Genomic DNA, 19,635 nt, shown 5'->3' with positions numbered 1-19,635 from the left:
ACCCCACGTTTTTTTTTTTTTTAAAAAACGCCTGGGGAGCCCTCCAAATTGATCACCAGCCAAGGTGAAGCTGTCAGCTGTGGTTTGCAGGCTACAGCTGTCTGCTTTACCCTAGCTGGCTATCAAAAATAGGGGGGACCCCACGTCGTTTATTTTAATTATTAATTTTTTGGGGGGCTAAATACAAGGCTAGGCACCCTTTAGTGCCACATGAAAGGCACTAAAGGGCGCCAGCTTAGAATATGCAGGGGAATGGGACGTTATATTTGTTTGACATCTATCCATTCATCCATTGTAGCATTTTACGCTGTGTGCCCACAATCAGGGTTTGCAGCGTTTTGGGCGCAGAGTGTTTTCCCTGTGTCCATAACGCTGCGTTGTGCAGTAGAAGCACAGTGGAAGGATTTTTAGAAATCCCATACCCAATGTGCTTCTTTTCTCCGCAGCATAAACCGACCTGTGGCGCAGCTTCCCGAGCCTCAGCATGTCAATTTATGCTGCGGAGATGAGTGTTCTCTGCAGGTAGCATAGAGCTCCACAGCGGCCTGAACCCAAATCGTGGGCTTGGGCAGCTGCGTTCTCCCGTGGACAACACTCACATCTCTGCAGGAGGCTGACACTGTGTACTAGACGCCGTGTCGCTGGATCATGGCCACATAGCCTAAAAGTGAGACATTTGTTGCTACAGCAACATTTTTGTGAAGTACCTGTGGATTCAAAATGCTTACTATACTCCTGAATAAAATCCAGTTTCCAAAATGGGGTCACTTGTGGGGGTTTTCTGATGTATAGGTACCCAAGGGGCCCTGCTAATGTGCCATGGTGCGCGCAATTTATTTCAACTTTTCCAGAATTCAAATGGTACTCCTTCCATTCCAAGCCCTCCCATTTATCCAAACAGAGGTTTTTGGCCACATGTGGGGTATCCCTGTGCTCATAAGACATTGGATAACAACCTGTGGGGTCCACGGTTTGTTGTTGTCTCTTGAAAAAGTGAGAAATTTGATGCTAAAGCAACAGTTTTGTGAAAAAAATGAAAATTTTCAATATGGCAACCTAAGCTTATCAAATTCTGTGAAGTACTCGTGGATTCAAACTGCTCACTATACACCTTGATAAAAGCCTTGAGGTGTCTTGTTTCCAGAATGAAGTCACTTGTGGGGGACCGCCACTGTTTAGGCACCTCAGGGGCTCTCCAAATGCAACCTGGCGTCCGCTATTGATTCCAGCCAATTTTGCAGTCAAATGGCACTCCTTCCCTTCCGAGCCCTGCCATGCGCCCAAACAGTTGATTTCCACCACATATAAGGTATCGCCAAACTCAGGAGAAATTGCACAATAAATGTTATACTGAATTTTTTCCTTTTACTCTTGTAAAAAAAAAAGCTACCTGGTTGAAATAACAATTTTGTGGTAAAATTTTATTTTTTTTTTTTCATGGCTCAACGTTATAAAATTCTGTGAAGCACCTGAGGGTTCAGGGTACTCACCAAACATCTAGATAAATTCCTTGAGGGGCCTAGTTTCCAAAATGGGGCCACTTGTGCGGGGTTTCTGCTGTTTAGGTACCTTAGGGGACCTCCAAATGCGACATGGTGCCCGCAATCTTTTTCAGCCAAATTTCCTTTCTAAAATTCAAATATTGCTCCTTTCGTTCCAAGCCCTCCCATTTGTCCAAACAAAGGTTTCAGACCACATGTGAGGTATCACCGCGCTCATAAAAAAGTGGTTAACAAACCTTGAGGTCAAATTTTTGGAATTGCCTCTTGAAAAAGTGAGAAAATTGATGCTAAAGCAACATTTTTGAGAAAATTATTAAAATTTTCAATATGACAACGTAACGTTAACAAAATCTGTGAAGTACCTGTGGATCTAAAATGCTCACTATACCCCTAGATAGAAGCCTTGAGGGGTCTAGTTTCCAAAATGGTGTCACTTGTGAGGGATTTCTTCTGTTTAGGTACCTTAGCGGACCTGTAAATGCAACATGGTGCTCGCAATCTATTTCAGCCAAATTTGCTTTCCAAAATTCAAATATTGCTCCTTCTGTTCCGAGCCCTCCCATTTGTCCAAACAGAGGTTTCTGACCACATGTGGGGTATCGGCGCGCTCATAAGAAAGTGGGGAACAAGTTTTGAGGTCCATTTTGTTGTGTTATTTCTTCTAAAAGTGAATAAATTTGGGTTAGAGCAACATTTTTAGGTAAAATTTAATTTTTGCTTTTTTTCATTCCACATTGCTTTTGTTCATGTGAAGCACCTGAAGGGTTAATAAACTTCTTGAATGTGGTTTTGAGTACTTTGGGGGGTGCAGTTTTTAGAATGGTGTCACTTTTGGGTATTTTCTGTCATCTAGGCCTATTGAAGTCACTTCAAATGTGATGTGGTCCCTAAAAAACTGGTTTTGTAAATTTTGATGTAAAAATGAGAAATTGCTGATAAACTTTGAACCCCTCTAACTTCCTAACGAAAAAAAATTTTGTTTCCAAAATTGTGCTGATGTAAAGTAGACATGTGGGAAATGTTATTTATTAACTATTTTGTGTCACAGAAATCTCTGGTTTAACGGTATAAAAATTCAAAAGTTGAAAATTGCTAAATTTTCAAAATTTTTGCCAATATTCAATTTTTTTCATAAATAAACACAAAAAATATTGTCCTAAATTTGGTACTAACATGAAGTCCAATATGTGACGAAAAAACAATCTCAGAATCACCGGGATCCGTTGAAGCGTTCCAGAGTTATAACCTCATGAAGTGACACTGGTCAGAATTGCAAAATTTGGTCTGGTCATTAAGGTGAAAATTAGCTCCGTCACTAAAGGGTTAAGAAACTTCGACTGTCAGCCCAGCCGACACATGAAAAACTTAAATGCTACTGTCCCTGCTGTCCTCTGTAGCTCACTTGTCGTCATCTTCTTCTTTGTTCCTATTCATAATCTGGAAAAGAAAAACAAGCTTTCCTGCTTTATTGGGTCCCAACCGATTTCTCAATTTAGAATGAATGAGTCCAAAGGAAGAGAATATTCTTTCAACGCCTGCAGAAGAAGCTACTGCTGTTAAAAGTGAAATCATTACTTGAACAGTCTCTAAATCCAAGCGCTTAAGTGACTTCCACCAGTTTACTGGTGTGACCTTCCTTAAAATATCTTCAGCAAACATATATTTCTTGAATGGTTCCCCCTTAGCTCTGAAGTTTATTATAGTTGGCATTAAAGATGGATGATTGCTGGATACCCATGTCATAGCTAACTCCTCTTCCTCAGCACTTACCGTATTTTTCGCTTTATAAGACGCACCGGAATATAAGACGCACCCCAAACTTAGACATAAAAAAAGGTAAAAAAAAGAAAAATGGGGTCCGTCTTATACTCCGATGTTCTCTTACCGGAGGGGGGCAGCAGTGGTGGTGAAGCGGGGTCACAGGAGGCACAGGTTGTGCTGGCAGGCGCGGCAGGTCAGTGGCAGCGGGGTCCGTGGTTGCAGGTGCCGTGGCGTCCGTGGTTGCAGGCGCGGTGGTGTCCGCGGTGGCAGGATCAGTGGGGTCCGTGGTGGCGGCAGCAGCCGTGGCATGAGAGCCGTGCAGCAGGCCGGTGCAGTGAGTGTCCGCGGTCCCGGTTCAGTGGTGGCAGCGGCGGCGGCGGCGGCTCAGTGGTGGGAGCGGCGGCAACTGCTCAGTGGTGGCAGCGGCAGGGACTGCTCAGTGGTGGCGTGTGTCCGCGGTCCCGGTTCAGTGGTGGCAGCGGCGGCGGCGGCGGCTCAGTGGTGGGAGCGGCGGCGACGGCTCAGTGGTGGAGTGTGTCCGCGGTCCCGATTCAAGTAATGGCGCCCGGAGCGACGCATGCGCAGATGGAGCTCTCATCCAAGGGCTCCATCTGCGCACGCGCTGACTCCCGGAGCAGCGCGTGCGCAGATGGAGCTCTCATCCAAGAGCTCCACCGGCGCCATCATTTGAAAGTGGGACCGCGGACAACTGGTAAGCTGCACAGCCGCCCGCCCCGCATGCACAGAGTGGCAGCCAGCAGGCTGCCCGCCCACTCTGCGTACAAGCCGCCGGGTACCTGTGCTTGCGTGCGGTGGCAGCCGGGTACCCATGGCTGTGTGCGGGCGGCAGATGGGTGACTGTGTGAGGGCGGCAGCCGGGTACCTGCACGGTCACCCGACTGCCGCTCGCACACAGCACCCGGCTGCCGCCCGCACACAGCCATGGGTACCCGTCTGCCACCGCATGCAAGCACAGGTACCTGGCTGCCGACCCCACACAGCACCCGCTGCCGCCCGCACACAGCCACGGGTACCCGGCTGCCGCTGCATGCAAGTACAGGTACCCGGCCGCTTGCATGCAGCCACAGGCACCCGCCCGATCGCTTCAGACAGGACCCCCCCCCCCCGCTACCGCTTTATAAGACGCACCCCCCATTTTCCTCCCAAAATTTGGGGAGGAAAAGTGCGTCTTATAAAGCGAAAAATACGGTAGGTTTTGACCCTGATATTGGATATTGACAATATTTGCCAAAAAATGAGCTGGAGTCAGTGCTTGTCCCATTCGTTTGTTTACTGCTTGTAATTTAATTCTGTCCATGTGTAGTTCTGTTTTTAAGTGTTCACTCAGTTCCTTCCAAATTTCAACAGCATCCGCAATAAAACAGCTATTTTTCTGTATTTTGTTTAAAGCTTGAGAGATGGGTTTCAGGAAGCTCAGCATATGTTCAACATTTCTCTTAAGCCCAATGTTGAGGATTTTGGCCGTGACAGTGCCATCTATTTTATCTCGATTTTTCTTCACAAAGTGTCATCAGAATAGGCCAGTTTTTGATATACTGCTCAAAACAGTCCACCACAGAGTTCCATCTAACATCTTGTGGGAGCGTTAGCTTGGTTCCACCCATCCTTTTCAGAGCTGCTGCAGCAAAATGATTATTACGGAAGTATTTAGCAATTTCAACAACATTAGCCTTTATTTCTGGAACACTTAAGTCTTTGGCTAAGAGGTGCAGCAAATGAGCACTGCAACCATGTTATTAGCAGCTTTGTATTCTCTCCCTGCTCTTCTAAATCTCTTCTCATCTTGGATACGTTTGCAGCATTGTCAGTGACCAAACTGCGTACTAGACATTTGAATTTGTGTTCACATGTCGTTATAGCTTTTACTGCCACTTCTTGTAAGTATTCTGCTGTGTGTGCATTTCCTGACGTATCAGTTGTTTGTGCAAGGAAGACTTTACCTTCTTCTGTTGTTATACAAGCACATACAATAGGATCATTGTGAACATTACTCCACCCATCAATACTTAGGGTAACAATTTTACCCTCCAGAGCTGTTGCACATTGCTCCATTTCTCTGTCATACACTTGATCCAGTAGTTTCCCTGCAACATCAGCTCTGCTGGGTGCACTGTATCCTGGTCTCAGTGACTGAACCATATTAATGAAATGTGGGTTCTCAGTCAGACGGAAAGAAGAGTTTGTTGCATAAATAAACTGGGCAATTTTTTCATCAATCAACTCTTTTTCTAATCTGCTAGTTCTTATCACAAACCTATCTATGGTGGTTCCAGGAGGTAAAGGTTTTTTTCTTCCTTTTGGGTGATGGTGATATGTGGCTGTGGGTGTCTGATGATGATGCTGCTAATGAAGCACTATCCTGGATGGCTGATGGTGATCTTGGAGGTGGATAGTTTCCAGAATCCATGAATTCCCCGAAACAAAAAAAGTCAATGCTGTTATTTTATTGTTTATTATACAATTGCTGCTTATTGTGCACAACACATCACTGCCCCAAAAGGAATATTTGTTTTTCTTCATAACTGTACCAAATGACAGTAACATGCAGTAATAATAAGAAATATAATTTTTCTCACACATGACAGTTCAGTCTTTAGAAATAGGATTCAGTAAAAATGTTTACCAACCTGAAGATCCTGCCTGTTCAGAAGTGTTTCTTTGGTCATCTTCATCACCGCACTTCTCATGATGTTGCCTCATTCGCGCCACCAGGCCTTGCATCTCTTTGTTGCATCGTTTGCATTTTGCACGCATGCCTGCCTTACCGATAGGCGAAGGAGCGTCATTAAAATATTCCCAAACTGGGTCTCTTTTACGGCCTGCTGCCATTATAAGGAAAGAATGTAATAAACCTCAGATCGTACACACAAACAGATCCAAAGTTGTCTGTCTGTGGCTATGCTGCAGTATTGTGCTCAAAGTTTCACTTTCATTTTCTTGTCTGCTTGCCCTTCCTCCTCCTCACACTTAGATTCACATTCTTCTTGTGTTGTGCAGATCTATTCCACTCCAAACAATCAATCATATTGTCTAACTTCTTGGACTTGGCACTGAAGGGGTTGATTCTGTATTCATAGGTTTGTAGAACAATAGGATTAAGGTCTTTATCTCAACTCTGTTCATGTTGTAATATTTTTGCCGTGAAGAAGAGGCTGGGACCTCTGCGGAGTCAAATTCAGTTTTGAGAACTGCGTAAGTAAAGCGAGCGTCTGTGATAATATAGGAGAGAAACTGCCCACTAATCCTACAGAAACCTCTGGAAGAGCATGACATTGTGAATGTTACACACATACAGCCTTTATTCTACTGAGTTAAACAACTCAGCCTTATCTCATGATGGAAGAACCTTTTGGATGGTAAAATATTTTCCTCAAAAAGCAGTTTATTGAAAAAAATCCGATTGTTTTTTTTTTTAAAAAAAAAACTGATTTTTATCCACCCTTGCTGCAAGTTCGTTCTCTGCTGCAAGTTCGTTCTCTGCTGCAAGTTCGTTCTCTGCTGCAAGTTCGTTCTCTGCTGCAAGTTCGTTCTCTGCTGCAAGTTCGTTCTCTGCTGCAAGTTCGTTCTCTGCTGCAAGTTCGTTCTCTGCTGCAAGTTCGTTCTCTGCCGGCAGCAAAGCTCAGCGGGGACGAGCAGAAGATTAGTGAGGCTGAGCACAAATAGCAGAGTCTGAAAACCACAGTCTTTGAAAGCCTTTTATAGGTAAAATGAGGGATTTAGGATGAAGTTTTTAATTTATGTATTTATTTTTTAAGGTGCTAAAAAATGGCTGCAGTGGAGAAAAGAACTGGAACTCCTCTGTGATCTTGCGTATTACACACTGACTACATTTTCAGGTAAGGATTGGAAAGGTGACGCATTTCAAGTTATTGCTTTAGTTTTTGTTTTTTTTTTTTTTGTTAAACCCATTTCAGTCCTTTTTAAAGGTGTTGTCCACTACTTCTGCATTCATGGCCTATCCTTAGGATAGGTCATCCATGTCTGATTGCCTGGGTTCCGACACCCACAGCCCCGCCGATCAGCTGTTCTCGTCGGTAGTGGCAGCAAGTAGCTGGAAATGGCTCCGTTCTGGAGCTGCTCCGTCAACTGATAGTGGCCGGGCACTGCACATCGCCTCCCGTTCACATCAATAAGAGGTGGATGTGCAGTGTCCAGCTGCTACCAGAAGACAGGGCGGCTCTGGGACTGAGAATTTCCAGCTGCCGACACCGAGAACAGTTGATTGGCGGGGGGAGGGGGGTACCTGGTGTCGGACCCAGGGACATTAAGGACAGACCATCAATGTAAAAGTAGAGGCCAACCCCTTTAAAATAATCAGAAAAAAAGCATGCATCTGGGTTCTCACAAAAAAATTGGCAAAAAATTTAGGATTTTCCAGAATCTGAAATCTTTGGAAAATTCATAAGAGATTTGATTGATTAGATTGATTCACTCATCTCTAGTGATAAGTGGTCTTGTAGTTGGAATTCCCACCAGTCAATTGAGCAACGGTCTTTATGGGACTGGCGATCCCGGCCAAGATGGTTAATGCTGTCCGTTCCATAGACTTGGAATACAGCGGTGGTGTTCTGCATGAGCATGATGCATCTGCATCAGTGGGAAGGTCACTGTCCATCACTGTCACGTAGGACACATTGGTGTTGGACACTAAGCCTGTGTGTGTGTGTGTGTATGTATATCTCTCACACACACACTATTATATATATCTATACACATATATACATACGTGCGTGTGTATGCGCACGCATAATATATATATCTCTATCACACACATATGCATACACACATTATATACAGACATATATGTGTATATAATGTGTGTATGCATATGTTTGTATATGTGCTTGTGTAAAATATATATATATATTTTATAATATACACACATACATTTATATATATATATACACACAGTGCCTACAAGTAGTATTCAACCCCCTGCAGATTTAGCAGGTTTGATAAGATGCAAATAAGTTAGAGCCTGCAAACTTCAAACAAGAGCAGGATTTATTAACAGATGCATAAATCTTACAAACCAACAAGTTATGTTGCTCAGTTAAATTTTAATAAATTTTCAACATAAAAGTGTGGGTCAATTATTATTCAACCCCTAGATTTAATATTTTGTGGAATAACCCTTGTTTGCAATTACAGCTAATAATCGTCTTTTATAAGACCTGATCAGGTCGGCACAGGTCTCTGGAGTTATCTTGGCCGACTCCTCCATGCAGATCTTCTCCAAGTTATCTAGGTTCTTTGGGTGTCTCATGTGGACTTTAATCTTGAGCTCCTTCCACAAGTTTTCTATTGGGTTAAGGTCAGGAGACTGACTAGGCCACTGCAACACCTTGATTTTTTTCCCTCTTGGTTTTCTTGGCTGTGTGCTTTGGGTCGTTGTCTTGTTGGAAGATGAAATGACGACCCATCTTAAGATCCTTGATGGAGGAGCGGAGGTTCTTGGCCAAAATCTCCAGGTAGGCCGTGCTATTCATCTTCCCATGGATGCGGACCAGATGGCCAGGCCCCTTGGCTGAGAAACAGCCCCACAGCATGATGCTGCCACCACCATGCTTGACTGTAGGGATGGTATTCTTGGGGTCGTATGCAGTGCCATCCAGTCTCCAAACGTCAAGTGTGTGGTTGGCACCAAAGATCTCAATCTTGATCTCATCAGACCAGAGAACCTTGAAACCAGTCTGTCTCAGTCCTCCAAGTGATCATGAGCAAACTGTAGACGAGCCTTGACATGACACTTTGAAAGTAAAGGTACCTTACGGGCTCGTCTGGAACGGAGACCATTGCGGTGGAGTACGTTACTTATGGTATTGACTGAAACAAATGTCCCCACTGCCATGAGATCTTCCCAGAGCTCCTTCCTTGTTGTCCTTGACTCTTCGGACAAGCCTGGCCTCGGCACGGGTGGAAACTTTCAAAGGCTGTCCAGGCCGTGGAAGGCTAACAGTAGTTCCATAAGCCTTCCACTTCCGGATGATGCTCCCAACAGTGGAGACAGGTAGGCCCAACTCCTTGGAAAGGGTTTTGTACCCCTTGCCATCCTTGTGACCCTCCACGATCTTGACTCTGATGGCCTTGGAATGCTCCTTTGTCTTTCCCATGTTGACCAAGTATGAGTGCTGTTCACAAGTTTGGGGAGGGTCTTAATTAGTCAGAAAAGGCTGGAAAAAGAGATAATTTATCCAAACATGTGAAGCTCATTGTTCTTTGTGCCTGAAATACTTCTTAATACTTTAGGGGAACCAAACAGAATTCTGGTGGTTTGAGGGGTTGAATAATAAATGACCCTCTGAATAAACTTTTCACAATTTAAAAAAAAAAAAAAAAAAGAAATAACATTCTTTTTTGCTGCATTTCACACTTCCAGGCTGATCTACAGTCCAAATGTCACAATGCCAAGTTAATTCCGAATGTGTAAACCTGCTAAATCTGCAGGGGGTTGAATACTACTTGGAGGCACTGTGTATATATAATAGTGTCTGTCTCCAAAATTGTGTCCTTACGGTGACACAAAGCTGATTGGCCGCTGGGCTCGCCGTGGCCCCGCCCCCCCCCCCCCACGGATTGGCCGGCTGCTCACCCAGGCTCCTTCCCCCCACAGATTGGCCTCTCGCCCCGGCACCCTACAGGCATTGGCAACTCTGCCACGCCCCGCCCCCCCTCACGCAATGCATGCTAGCTCTGGCCCCGCCTCCCCCACGCATTCCCCGAACAGACACGGTCATGGAGCCACGACTCACAGGTGAGTACTGTACCCCAGGGAGCCCACATCAGCGTACGCCGCCAAACCAGCCGACACATACCCTCGCATTGCTGGGGCTGGCCGGCGTATGCTGGTGTGGGCTCCCGTGCGAGCGGGGGGAGGAGATACGCTGGTAACCATGGTAGCATAGTTACCAGCGCATCAAGGTCCTGCAGCGGCGGAACACACACACACACTCTCTCACTCTCACATCGCATCCACACACTCACAACATCCTGGGATATCGCTTGCTTCTCGGCGGCGATACTGTGCAGTGAACTTCCAGGACCTGCCGGAGGATCACATGGCCAGAAGCATGTGGTATCTCCGGATGTTGAGTGTGAGCGCGTATGTGCAATATCGTCAATGTGTGTGTGTGCGTGAGTGTATGCGATCGGGGGTGTGTGTGAGTGTATGCGATCGGGGGTGTGTGTGAGTGTATGCGATCGGATCTGTGAGTGTCGGCAGAGGAGCACGGCGTGCTGGAGGAGGCTGGGAGGAGAGAGGCTGATCCTGGGGAAGGCTGGGATGGGGAGGCTGAGGCTGGGGGAGGCTGGGAGGAGAGAGGCTGATGCTGGGAGGAGAGAGGCTGATGCTGGGGGGAGAGAGGCTGATGCTGGGGGGAGAGAGGCTGATGCTGGGGGGAGAGAGGCTGATGCTGGGGGGAGAGAGGCTGATGCTGGGGGGAGAGAGGCTGATGCTGGGGGGAGAGAGGCTGATGCTGGGGGGAGAGAGGCTGATGCTGGTGCAGCATGGGGGATGGAGCACGTTTGGGAGTGCGCAGCATGGCGGATGGAGCACGTTTGGGAGTGCGGAGCATGGCGGATGGAGCACGATGGGGGGTGCGCTGCATGGGGGATGGAGCACGATGGGGAGTGCGCTGCATGGGGGATGGAGCACGATGGGGAGTGCGCTGCATGGGGGATGGAGCACGATGGGGAGTGCGCTGCATGGGGGATGGAGAACGATGGGGAGTGCACACCTCCCCCAACACACACACACACGCGCGTGCACTTCACAACACACCACACACATTGGGAACCACAAACTGCCCTACACAGACACCCACACACAACGCTGCACACACACAACACCCAACACACAAATATACGCACATACCGCACAACACACATTGCACAAAACATACCTCCCCCCAAAACACACCGCGCAACACAAACCGCGCAACACACACACAACGCTACAGACACACAGCGCTCCACAAACAACGCAACACACATACAACACCGCTCTCGCCCCCCGTCACACCCAGACAACACCCAGAACATGTACAGCCCCTACACAAACACTTGGTAACTACACACAACAACATATATATATATATATATATATATATAAGACGCACCCTGGTTTTAGAGGAGGAAAATAAAACTTTAAGCAAAAAAATGTGGTCATGACACACTGTTATGGGGCGAGGATCTGCTGCTGACACTGTTATGGGGTTAATGTCCCCAAATTCTCTACTAAGGTACCCCATCCTGGTAATGATCCTCCTGCCTTGTATATGATCCTGCTCATATTCCCCCCCATCCTGCTCATATTCCCCCCATCCTGTTCATATACCCCCCCCCCCCCCCATCCTGGCTGTAATTGCCAGGGGTGATCATGCGGGCCGGCTCTTTACTATGCGCGCGTCCCCGCTCGTCCTCTCGCCCACCTGTCAGCGCCGGCTTCTGTGCTGAGAAATGGGCGGGAGGATGGGCGTGCATATGTAATGAGCGGGCCCACGTGGTCACAGCAGGCTGCTACAGCCGTCTCGTGCCCCCGATGGCCCGCTCCACCGCAGCACCTCATTCCCCACAGCCACAGTCAGACCATAAGACGCACCCCCAACTTTCCCCCAACATTTGGGGGGAAAAAAGTGCATCTTATGGTCCGAAAAATACTATATATATAGATATAGATATATATAATAGATAGAGAGAGAGAGATACATAATATATAGATATATCTATCTATCTATGTATATAATATGAGTAATATATACATAATATATGTGTGTGTGTGTGTATATGTATATATAATATTAGTATTTATTATATACAAATTTTATTTATACATAATTTTTTTTTTTTTTTTCTTTCTAAATTTTGTTAGGTTACCAAACGTTGGGTGAGGAATATGTGAATATTGTGCAGGTGGACTCCTCTAAGCGGAAGGTGCCGTCCTTGCTGCAGCGCACGTTGCTGATCGGCTGTCACACCCTGTTCCCCTACCTCCTGGACAAGGAGCTGGTGCGTCTGGAACATGAGCTGCAGGTAGAAATCGATGGCGTCCGGCTCCCGCACAGCAGCCTGTCCTCCGGATCCCATCACCGCTCATGGATGTGGAAATGGTTCCACCGAAAAATAGCCGCCCTCTCCGACCAGCAGAAAAGGACATTGGTGAAGGCGGTGTATATCTTCCGGCAGAGCGTCACTTTCCTGAGAAGGTTCCATCTGGCCGTATTCTACATGAACGGATCCTTCTACCACATCGCCAAAAGGATAACTGGCATCACCTATGTAAGTTGTACATAGATTGTGGTATAATCGCGTCCTGATGGCAGATGTTGGGGGCAATGATGGCAGCCGCCCACTGGAACAAACCTAAAGGGTTATTCCCATCTGCATAAATGGATATTGTTGGAAATATAAGCAATTTTGCAATTTACTGTTTACTAAAATTTGCAACTGTTCTTGAGATATCAATACTTTTTTTCTTTTTTTTTTTTTTTTTTTTTTACAGCTTTTTACTTTGAAGACCGACCCCCGCTGCTGTCTATTGTATTGGATCAGGAGGTGACCGAGCGCCCCAGCTTGTCGGCACTGTACATGTTCTGCTGTATAGCCGCGGTGGTCGGTTTCCAAGGCAACAAGCTGTAAACAAGTGTTATGTTAAGAACAGCTGACAATCTTAATAAGCCGGAAGCTGCAAAATCACTTGTATATCCTTGCACAATATCGAGTTACTGTATTTTTCATATTATAAGACGAACTTTTCCTTCCACAAATTTGTAAGGAAAATGAGGGGTGCATCTTATAATCCAAAGGTAGCTTACCGGGAGGTGGTAGGGAAGACTCGCAGGGGGCAGAGGCAATGTTGCGGCCTTCAGGGGCAATGCTGCGGGCGGTGAGGCAGGGGAATCCTGAAAATGTTGGCGATGCGGGCTTCAAATAATGGCACCTGAAGTTGGCACGTGCGTAGTGGAGATCTTGGCTCAATATCTAATCTGCACACGCGCCGCCTCCGGCCCATTGATCTCCCAGCAGCGGACTTAAGGAAAATGGCACCCGGAGGGGGCGCGTACACAGATGAGATTTCAGCTTGTCACTAAGCCAATAGCTCAATCTGCGCACGCGATGACTCCAGGTGCCACTTCTTTGATGCCCACAACCCCAACTTTTTCTTGATGTTGTTTACCTCACAGCGCCCTCTGAGAGGATCTAGGACACTCTCTGTGCATCGGCTGCAGCATCTGACTACTCCAGCACTGCCTCCTGTGATCCTGCTCTGCTGCAGCCCCCACCCTTGGTAAAAAAAACATTGGATTATAGGACTGCCCCCCCCCTTTTTTTTTTTTTTTTCCCCTAAATTTGCGGTGCATCTTTATAAAGCGAAAAATACAGTATATGAAAAAGGGAACAACCCTATAAATGCTCAGATGAACACGTCACGGAGCGCGCTCATCCAGCAGCTGCATTATGTATTTGGCCTGAAGGTCATGGTTTGATCTCATGTAGAAAACAGTGTCCATGTGCCCGATTACAACATAGGGGCATTATAGAAAGGGGTATCCTTTCGGGACCACCAGGTAATGTGGCCACTTCTAGGGAAGTCGCTGGCTGACCTTGACTTTAGACAAGGAGGGATCCTGGCAGAGTGATGAGCCGTGTGTTGGAACAATCTAGACAGTTTTTGGCGGCGACTTACAATTATAAATTTTGTAATTTTCTGTTTTCTTGCAGCTCCGTGTGCGTGGACCACCGGGAGATGACGGACTTGTGCGCAAAAGTTACAGCCTCCTTGGAGCAGTGTCCGTGCTCCATCTCCTGCTGCTGGTCTTCGTGCAGCTGCAGAGCGTTCAGCAGAAGCAGGAGGCGCAGCAGAAGTTCAAACTGCACCGACGCATGTCCTATCAGAGGTGAAGACCCCCACCCCTTTCCTGGCCGCTGCCGGTATCCTCCACCCTGTGTGGTTCCTTCCTTTATACCATGGTTACATCTTTTCCCATTAAATACATTTATTACCCTTCCACAGGATAGATGATGATAAATGTCTGCGGCAGTGTGTGAATGGGGCAGTAGTCACACACGCACCCTACAGGGGACGAGACTCCTGTTCTCAGGATTGGTGGGGGTCTCCGCTTATCCTTACCGGTTCATTCACACAATGGGGTTGGGGGTCTCCACTTATCCTTACTGCTTCATTCACAGAATGGGCTACAGGACTCCTGTTCTCAGGATTGGTGGGGGTCTCCGCTTGGCCTTAGTTGAAGTGGTCCATGTCTGATCATTTTGCAGGACTGTATTTTCCAAGTTCTGTTACTACTGGATATTGGTGGTCAGGTACTCTTATCTGCAGCGGTGGCCGAACTTGCTCAGCTCTCACGAGTTCTTCTATAGAGCTTGTAAGCGCTGCTCTGTGGATAGCCTGTAGAGCACCAATCCTACCTGGGTCACTATATTGCAGGAACAAAGCTAACTCTGCAGCATTGTAGAGAGCACAATTCCAACCAGACAAGCTTTGATGCCACTGGTCCACACTTTCAAGCCCCCAATTCTGCTGCACTGTATATCACAGCCTGGACTTCTACTAAACTGACATCTCTAGGGCCTTAGGGATGAGTCTTCTATAGCAGGAATGGAAAGATACAAATGATACCATATATTTTATATATATTTTTTTTTTATGTTCCCAGAGCGCCCCCTCATGAGAAGACATACCAGCGTCCTTCAAAATGCACGTTATGCTTGGAGCACAGGCGGCACAGTACGGTGACCCCTTGTGGCCACCTCTTCTGCTGGGAGTGCATCACTGAGTGGTGTAACACCAAGGTGAGAGATCGGGAAATAACTAAACATGTCGTCCTCCTCCAGAATCCCCAACTTCCCATCTAAGCAGACAGAGGATAGACAAACCTAAACATTTTTAGGGCCTTGGTCCAACAACCATGCACCACCAGCATGGCCACTGAGCCTGCGTCCTGCAAATCTGTGTTTTGTTTTTTCGTTGGAGGCGGTGTGGGCCTGAACCGCATTGTTGCGGAGCTGCACAGCACATCTGTCGATGGAATGAAGGCTGCAGCTGGATATTGCATATACGGGGGTTGGACAAAATAATGGAAACACCTAACATTTTGGCATCATAGTCTTCGGCAAACCATGACATGTTAATGTTTTGTAGTTGATTATTTGTCTTATGTGATAGGTGTATATGTAAATTAACTGTTTGTTTTGCAGAATTGTAAGAACATTGATGAGAACCTGATACCAATGGCAGACCTCTCGGATTTTCAAAGAGGCCAAATTGTTGGTGCTCGTATGGCACGCGCTAGTGTAACAGAAAGTGCCCGAATGCTTGGCGTGTCAAGAGGTCCTGTCTCCAAAGTAATGACTGCGTTTGAAAGAGAAGGAAAAACGTCCGCAGCAAAGCGCAGGTCCGGCCGAAAGGCAAAGTTGACTGAGAGAGACCGTCGGACTCTAAAGCGAATTGTGAGAGCATCGCAAGACCACGGCTCCGAAAATCACTGCTGAGCTCAATGAACACCTACAGAACCCAGTTTCATCGGGATCTGCACAAATCTGGATTACACGGAAGAGCTGCAATTAGAAAACCGCTGCTCTCAATGACAAATGTGTCCAAGCGTTTAGAGTGGTGTAGAAACCTCCAGAATTGGTCACTCGAGCAGTGGAAACATCTGATATTCTCAGACCAATCATCGTTTACCCTTTTTCCGCCCGAGTGTACATTTGGAGACAACCGAAAGAAGCCTTCCATCCAGACTGCCTTCTCCCCACCGTAAAACATGGCGGAGGTTCTGTGATGATCTGCGGTGCTATTCCGTGGAAATCCGCCGGGCCAATAATATCCTTTCTTGGAAGAATTACCAGCTAAGATTATTTAGGCATTTCTTATTCGTGGAGATCCGCCGGGCCAATGATATCCCTTCATGGAGGAATTAACAGCCGAGATTATTTAGGCATTTTGGGCGACCAAATGCATCCCATGGTTCGAGCACTGTTCCCGGAGGGGAACGCCATCTTTCAGGATGATAATGCACCAATTCACACATCTAGAATCGTTCAAGCATGGCACGAGGAACATTGTAATGAAGTTGAGCATCTCATCTGCCCCCACAATCCCCAGACCTCAACATTATTGAGCATTTATGGTCCATTTTAGAGATTCTAGTTAGACGTCGATTTCCGCCACCATCGTCGCTCAAAGAACTGGAGGGTGTTATAACTGCAAAATGGGCTAAAATTCCTTTGGAAACAATTCACACCTTGTATGAATCCATTCCTCAGAGAATTGAGGCTGTAATCGCCGCAAAAGGGGGACCTACACCATATTAAACTAACTTTTGTTGATGTTTCCATTATTTTGTCCAACCCCCTGTATATCCCTCATTCAAATCAATAGGGGGCGGATGTGCTGTGCCACGGCCGCTATTCTATTGACAGAGCTGTACAGGCTGACACTGGAGCAGCTGATCAGTGGGGGTGCAGACGGCCTGACCCCACCGATCAGACATTGATGACCCATCCTAAGGAAAGGCCATCAATGTTGAAGTCCCGAGTAACCCCTTTATGGAGCCATAGCAGATTTCATTCCTGTAATGCTGCCACGCGTCTTACCCTATACTAAAATGAACATGCGAAGACTCAAAATTCGCAGTGACGGTCACTTTCTATACATCCTGCGAGTACGTACCCTCCTTGTGGCAGTAATGCGCCTTTTTTTTTAAAGGGGCGATGATCTCAGCCTTGTTGGATTTTCAATCCTTCCTTTTCCAGCTTACTGACGTGAGCAACACCAGAGCCGATCTTCCATCTTGTAGAGGTTTCCTCACCATGTAGATCCCATTCCACATTTCTTCTAAGGGTATACAGGGGATCACATGGCTGGGACCACCCACCATGAGCCAGAACAGTGGATCCAGCCCATCTGTGCATTGCGTGGTTGCGGCACTATTTGAGTGGTCGCCATGTAATTTATGCCCTGTGTAATTGTGATTGAAACAATGCAATATAGAACCAAGGGCTTCTCACGTGACCCGAGACAACTGTTCCTTTAATGTCCAACATAAGGATTGTTTCCATATTCCTAGATGAGTATTTTCAGATAGTGCAAATGTGACGACTTCTGCAATTTACTGCTTTTGAACATTTTGCAGCCATTTTGAGATATTAACACTTTACAACTCGTTGCCTTGGTGACCGACCACCTCTGTTGTTTTAGCTTGTAAACACTATGGCCATCATTGGGCAAGAACAGTGATCCTGACCAGTTTCAAAACAGTGCTTACAAGCTGAATTATAAAGAGACGGTGGCTGCTGCGGGCGTTCGACCGGCCGGGGCTGTGGAGTCTGAGTCGGTGTTCATTTTGGTGGAGTCAGAATAAAATGGACAGACTCCTAAAATATATAATAAATTGGGGACAGCGATGCAATGCAGAATGTGCTGAATATTTTTTTCATATGAATTTGGGAAAGTTATGAAATGTCCTATAAATGGCTGTTTTATTCCTGATCTAAGGCTACATTCACACACAGCGTTTTTAGTGCGTGCATCACATGCGCTGTTGTGCACATGCTGCAGCTGGCAATAAGAGAGTCTGCAAGAGGGACTTGCTGGAAATCTGATTGGAAATCTGATTGGAAAAGTGAGGAAATTGGTTATTGCTGCCAGAACCCCCTAAAATTCATTCCATCTTGGAGACATGTTTGGAAAGGGCCAATTGTCGATCAAGCCACTCAGTGAGGCAGCACTGATTGAGCGATTGCTTGAACTAAAACAGTTTCTTATAGATATGGCGAACCCTCTGGTAACCCTAAATGAAGGTCAATGGACACACGTGGCTGAATTGAAGGAATTGCTTAATCACCCATTTACCGTGACTAAAAAATTACAAGCTGAGGATTTAACTCCTGTCATTTTCATAAGGGGGTGGAAGAACTTGCTATTTTGCCCTGTCCCAAAGAGGAGGTTTAATCGCAGATCGCATTTCTGCTTCAATGAAACGGAGAGACACAGCTATTGGACAATAAAATTCTTCTGGCAGCTGTTTATGTGGACCCAAGTCATCATATACTGCTTGATGATCAACAGCTTACTAAAGGAAAATAAGCTGAGTGAGGTAGCAGTTAGGATGAGCGGCTACAGGACTGCCAGGCGTAAGATGACTTGGGTCCTGACAGTGCTACTGCTGCCATATCTTCATCCTCATCAGATGAGGAGTTGAACTTTGACAAGTATTTGGATGACATGGAGCAGGCAAAGCGTTGCCGGAAGGAAAAAGATTTCACTCCGTCTCCTATAGCAGCAGATTGACCAGATTTCAGCAACATTCTTCACTTGCTCTCAAAGAAATAGAAAAATTCGACCGTTCATCAAAACTGACTGCATGAGGCAATTCCTTTTATACCCGGAAATTGTTAGAGCTGTCGCCCGTGTGGTTACGGCTTTGCCTCCAACCCAAGTTACTGTAGAGAGGTTGTTCTCCAGCCTTAACATTATTAGGCCAGATTTGAGGTCATCTGCGAAGGACGATCTGATGGAGGCAATTTTGTTTCTTACAACAAATTCATAGACTGCACAAATGTTATTTAGTATGTTTTTGTTGAAAACTGTTTTTTGCCACTTACATAGTGTATTACATATTTACAATTTATTAGTTTTTTTGTTCTTAAATTGTAGAACAAAAAATATATTTATTGGGATATCTAAATATATTGATTATTGTATCATAAAAATGATTAAATGTCTGATCACACTGTACTACAATACATTTTTCACTTAAATATAAGCAATAAATGTCGGAGTCGGTGCAAGGGAAATTGAGGAGTCTGAGTCGCAGGTTTGGCTTACCGACTCCCCAACCCTGCGCGTTTTGGCCGGCCGGGGCTGCTGGGCGCGCGTTTCGGCCGCAGTGGTCGGTCTCCAAAGCAACCAGCTATAAAAAAGTGTTTATCTCAAGAACTGATGAAAATTTTAAAAAGCAGTAAATTGAAAATTTGCTTATATTAACTAGCTCTAGCCAAAAAATCATACCCATTGATGAAGAGGGTAATAACCTTTTTATTATATGCTTATCATTGCAGGCTGAATGTCCTTTATGTCGGGAGAAGTTTCATCCACAGAAGCTGGTCTACCTGCGCCACTACCGATGACTTCCCAAACGGCTCCACCGACTCAAGGGCTTCACCACCGGTCGTCTTCTCAAGCCAAGCAGCCACATTTAGGGTTAATAGTTCCTAACCCATTACATAAAGCACAACTACTAGTTCCAGGCCAAACTAACAGTCTGAGGTTTACAGGATCTGCTGTCCTAATACTGTACTATGGGATATAAATTAAATGTCTCTTTGTGTAAGA

At 46.1% G+C, this 19,635-nt stretch overlaps 1 protein-coding gene across 2 annotated transcripts in view; it reads left to right on the top strand.

The window, feature by feature from the left end:
• The window catches only part of PEX10 (peroxisomal biogenesis factor 10), a 32,147-nt gene extending 12,512 nt beyond the window's left edge, over positions 1-19,635 (top strand). For both annotated transcript variants that reach the window (XM_075328656.1, XM_075328655.1), the window contains exons 2-6: positions 7,040-7,120; positions 12,154-12,560; positions 14,004-14,179; positions 14,957-15,092; positions 19,362-19,635. In XM_075328656.1, the coding sequence (XP_075184771.1) occupies positions 7,040-7,120; positions 12,154-12,560; positions 14,004-14,179; positions 14,957-15,092; positions 19,362-19,430 (869 nt within the window). In that variant the 3' untranslated portion in view covers positions 19,431-19,635. The remainder of the gene's footprint in view (positions 1-7,039; positions 7,121-12,153; positions 12,561-14,003; positions 14,180-14,956; positions 15,093-19,361) is intronic.

Source organism: Anomaloglossus baeobatrachus, chromosome 11, assembly GCF_048569485.1.
Source record: "Anomaloglossus baeobatrachus isolate aAnoBae1 chromosome 11, aAnoBae1.hap1, whole genome shotgun sequence".
Lineage (NCBI taxonomy): Eukaryota > Metazoa > Chordata > Amphibia > Anura > Aromobatidae > Anomaloglossus > Anomaloglossus baeobatrachus.
Note: the sequence above shows the minus strand (reverse complement) of the source record. Positions and strands in the feature narration are given on the sequence as shown.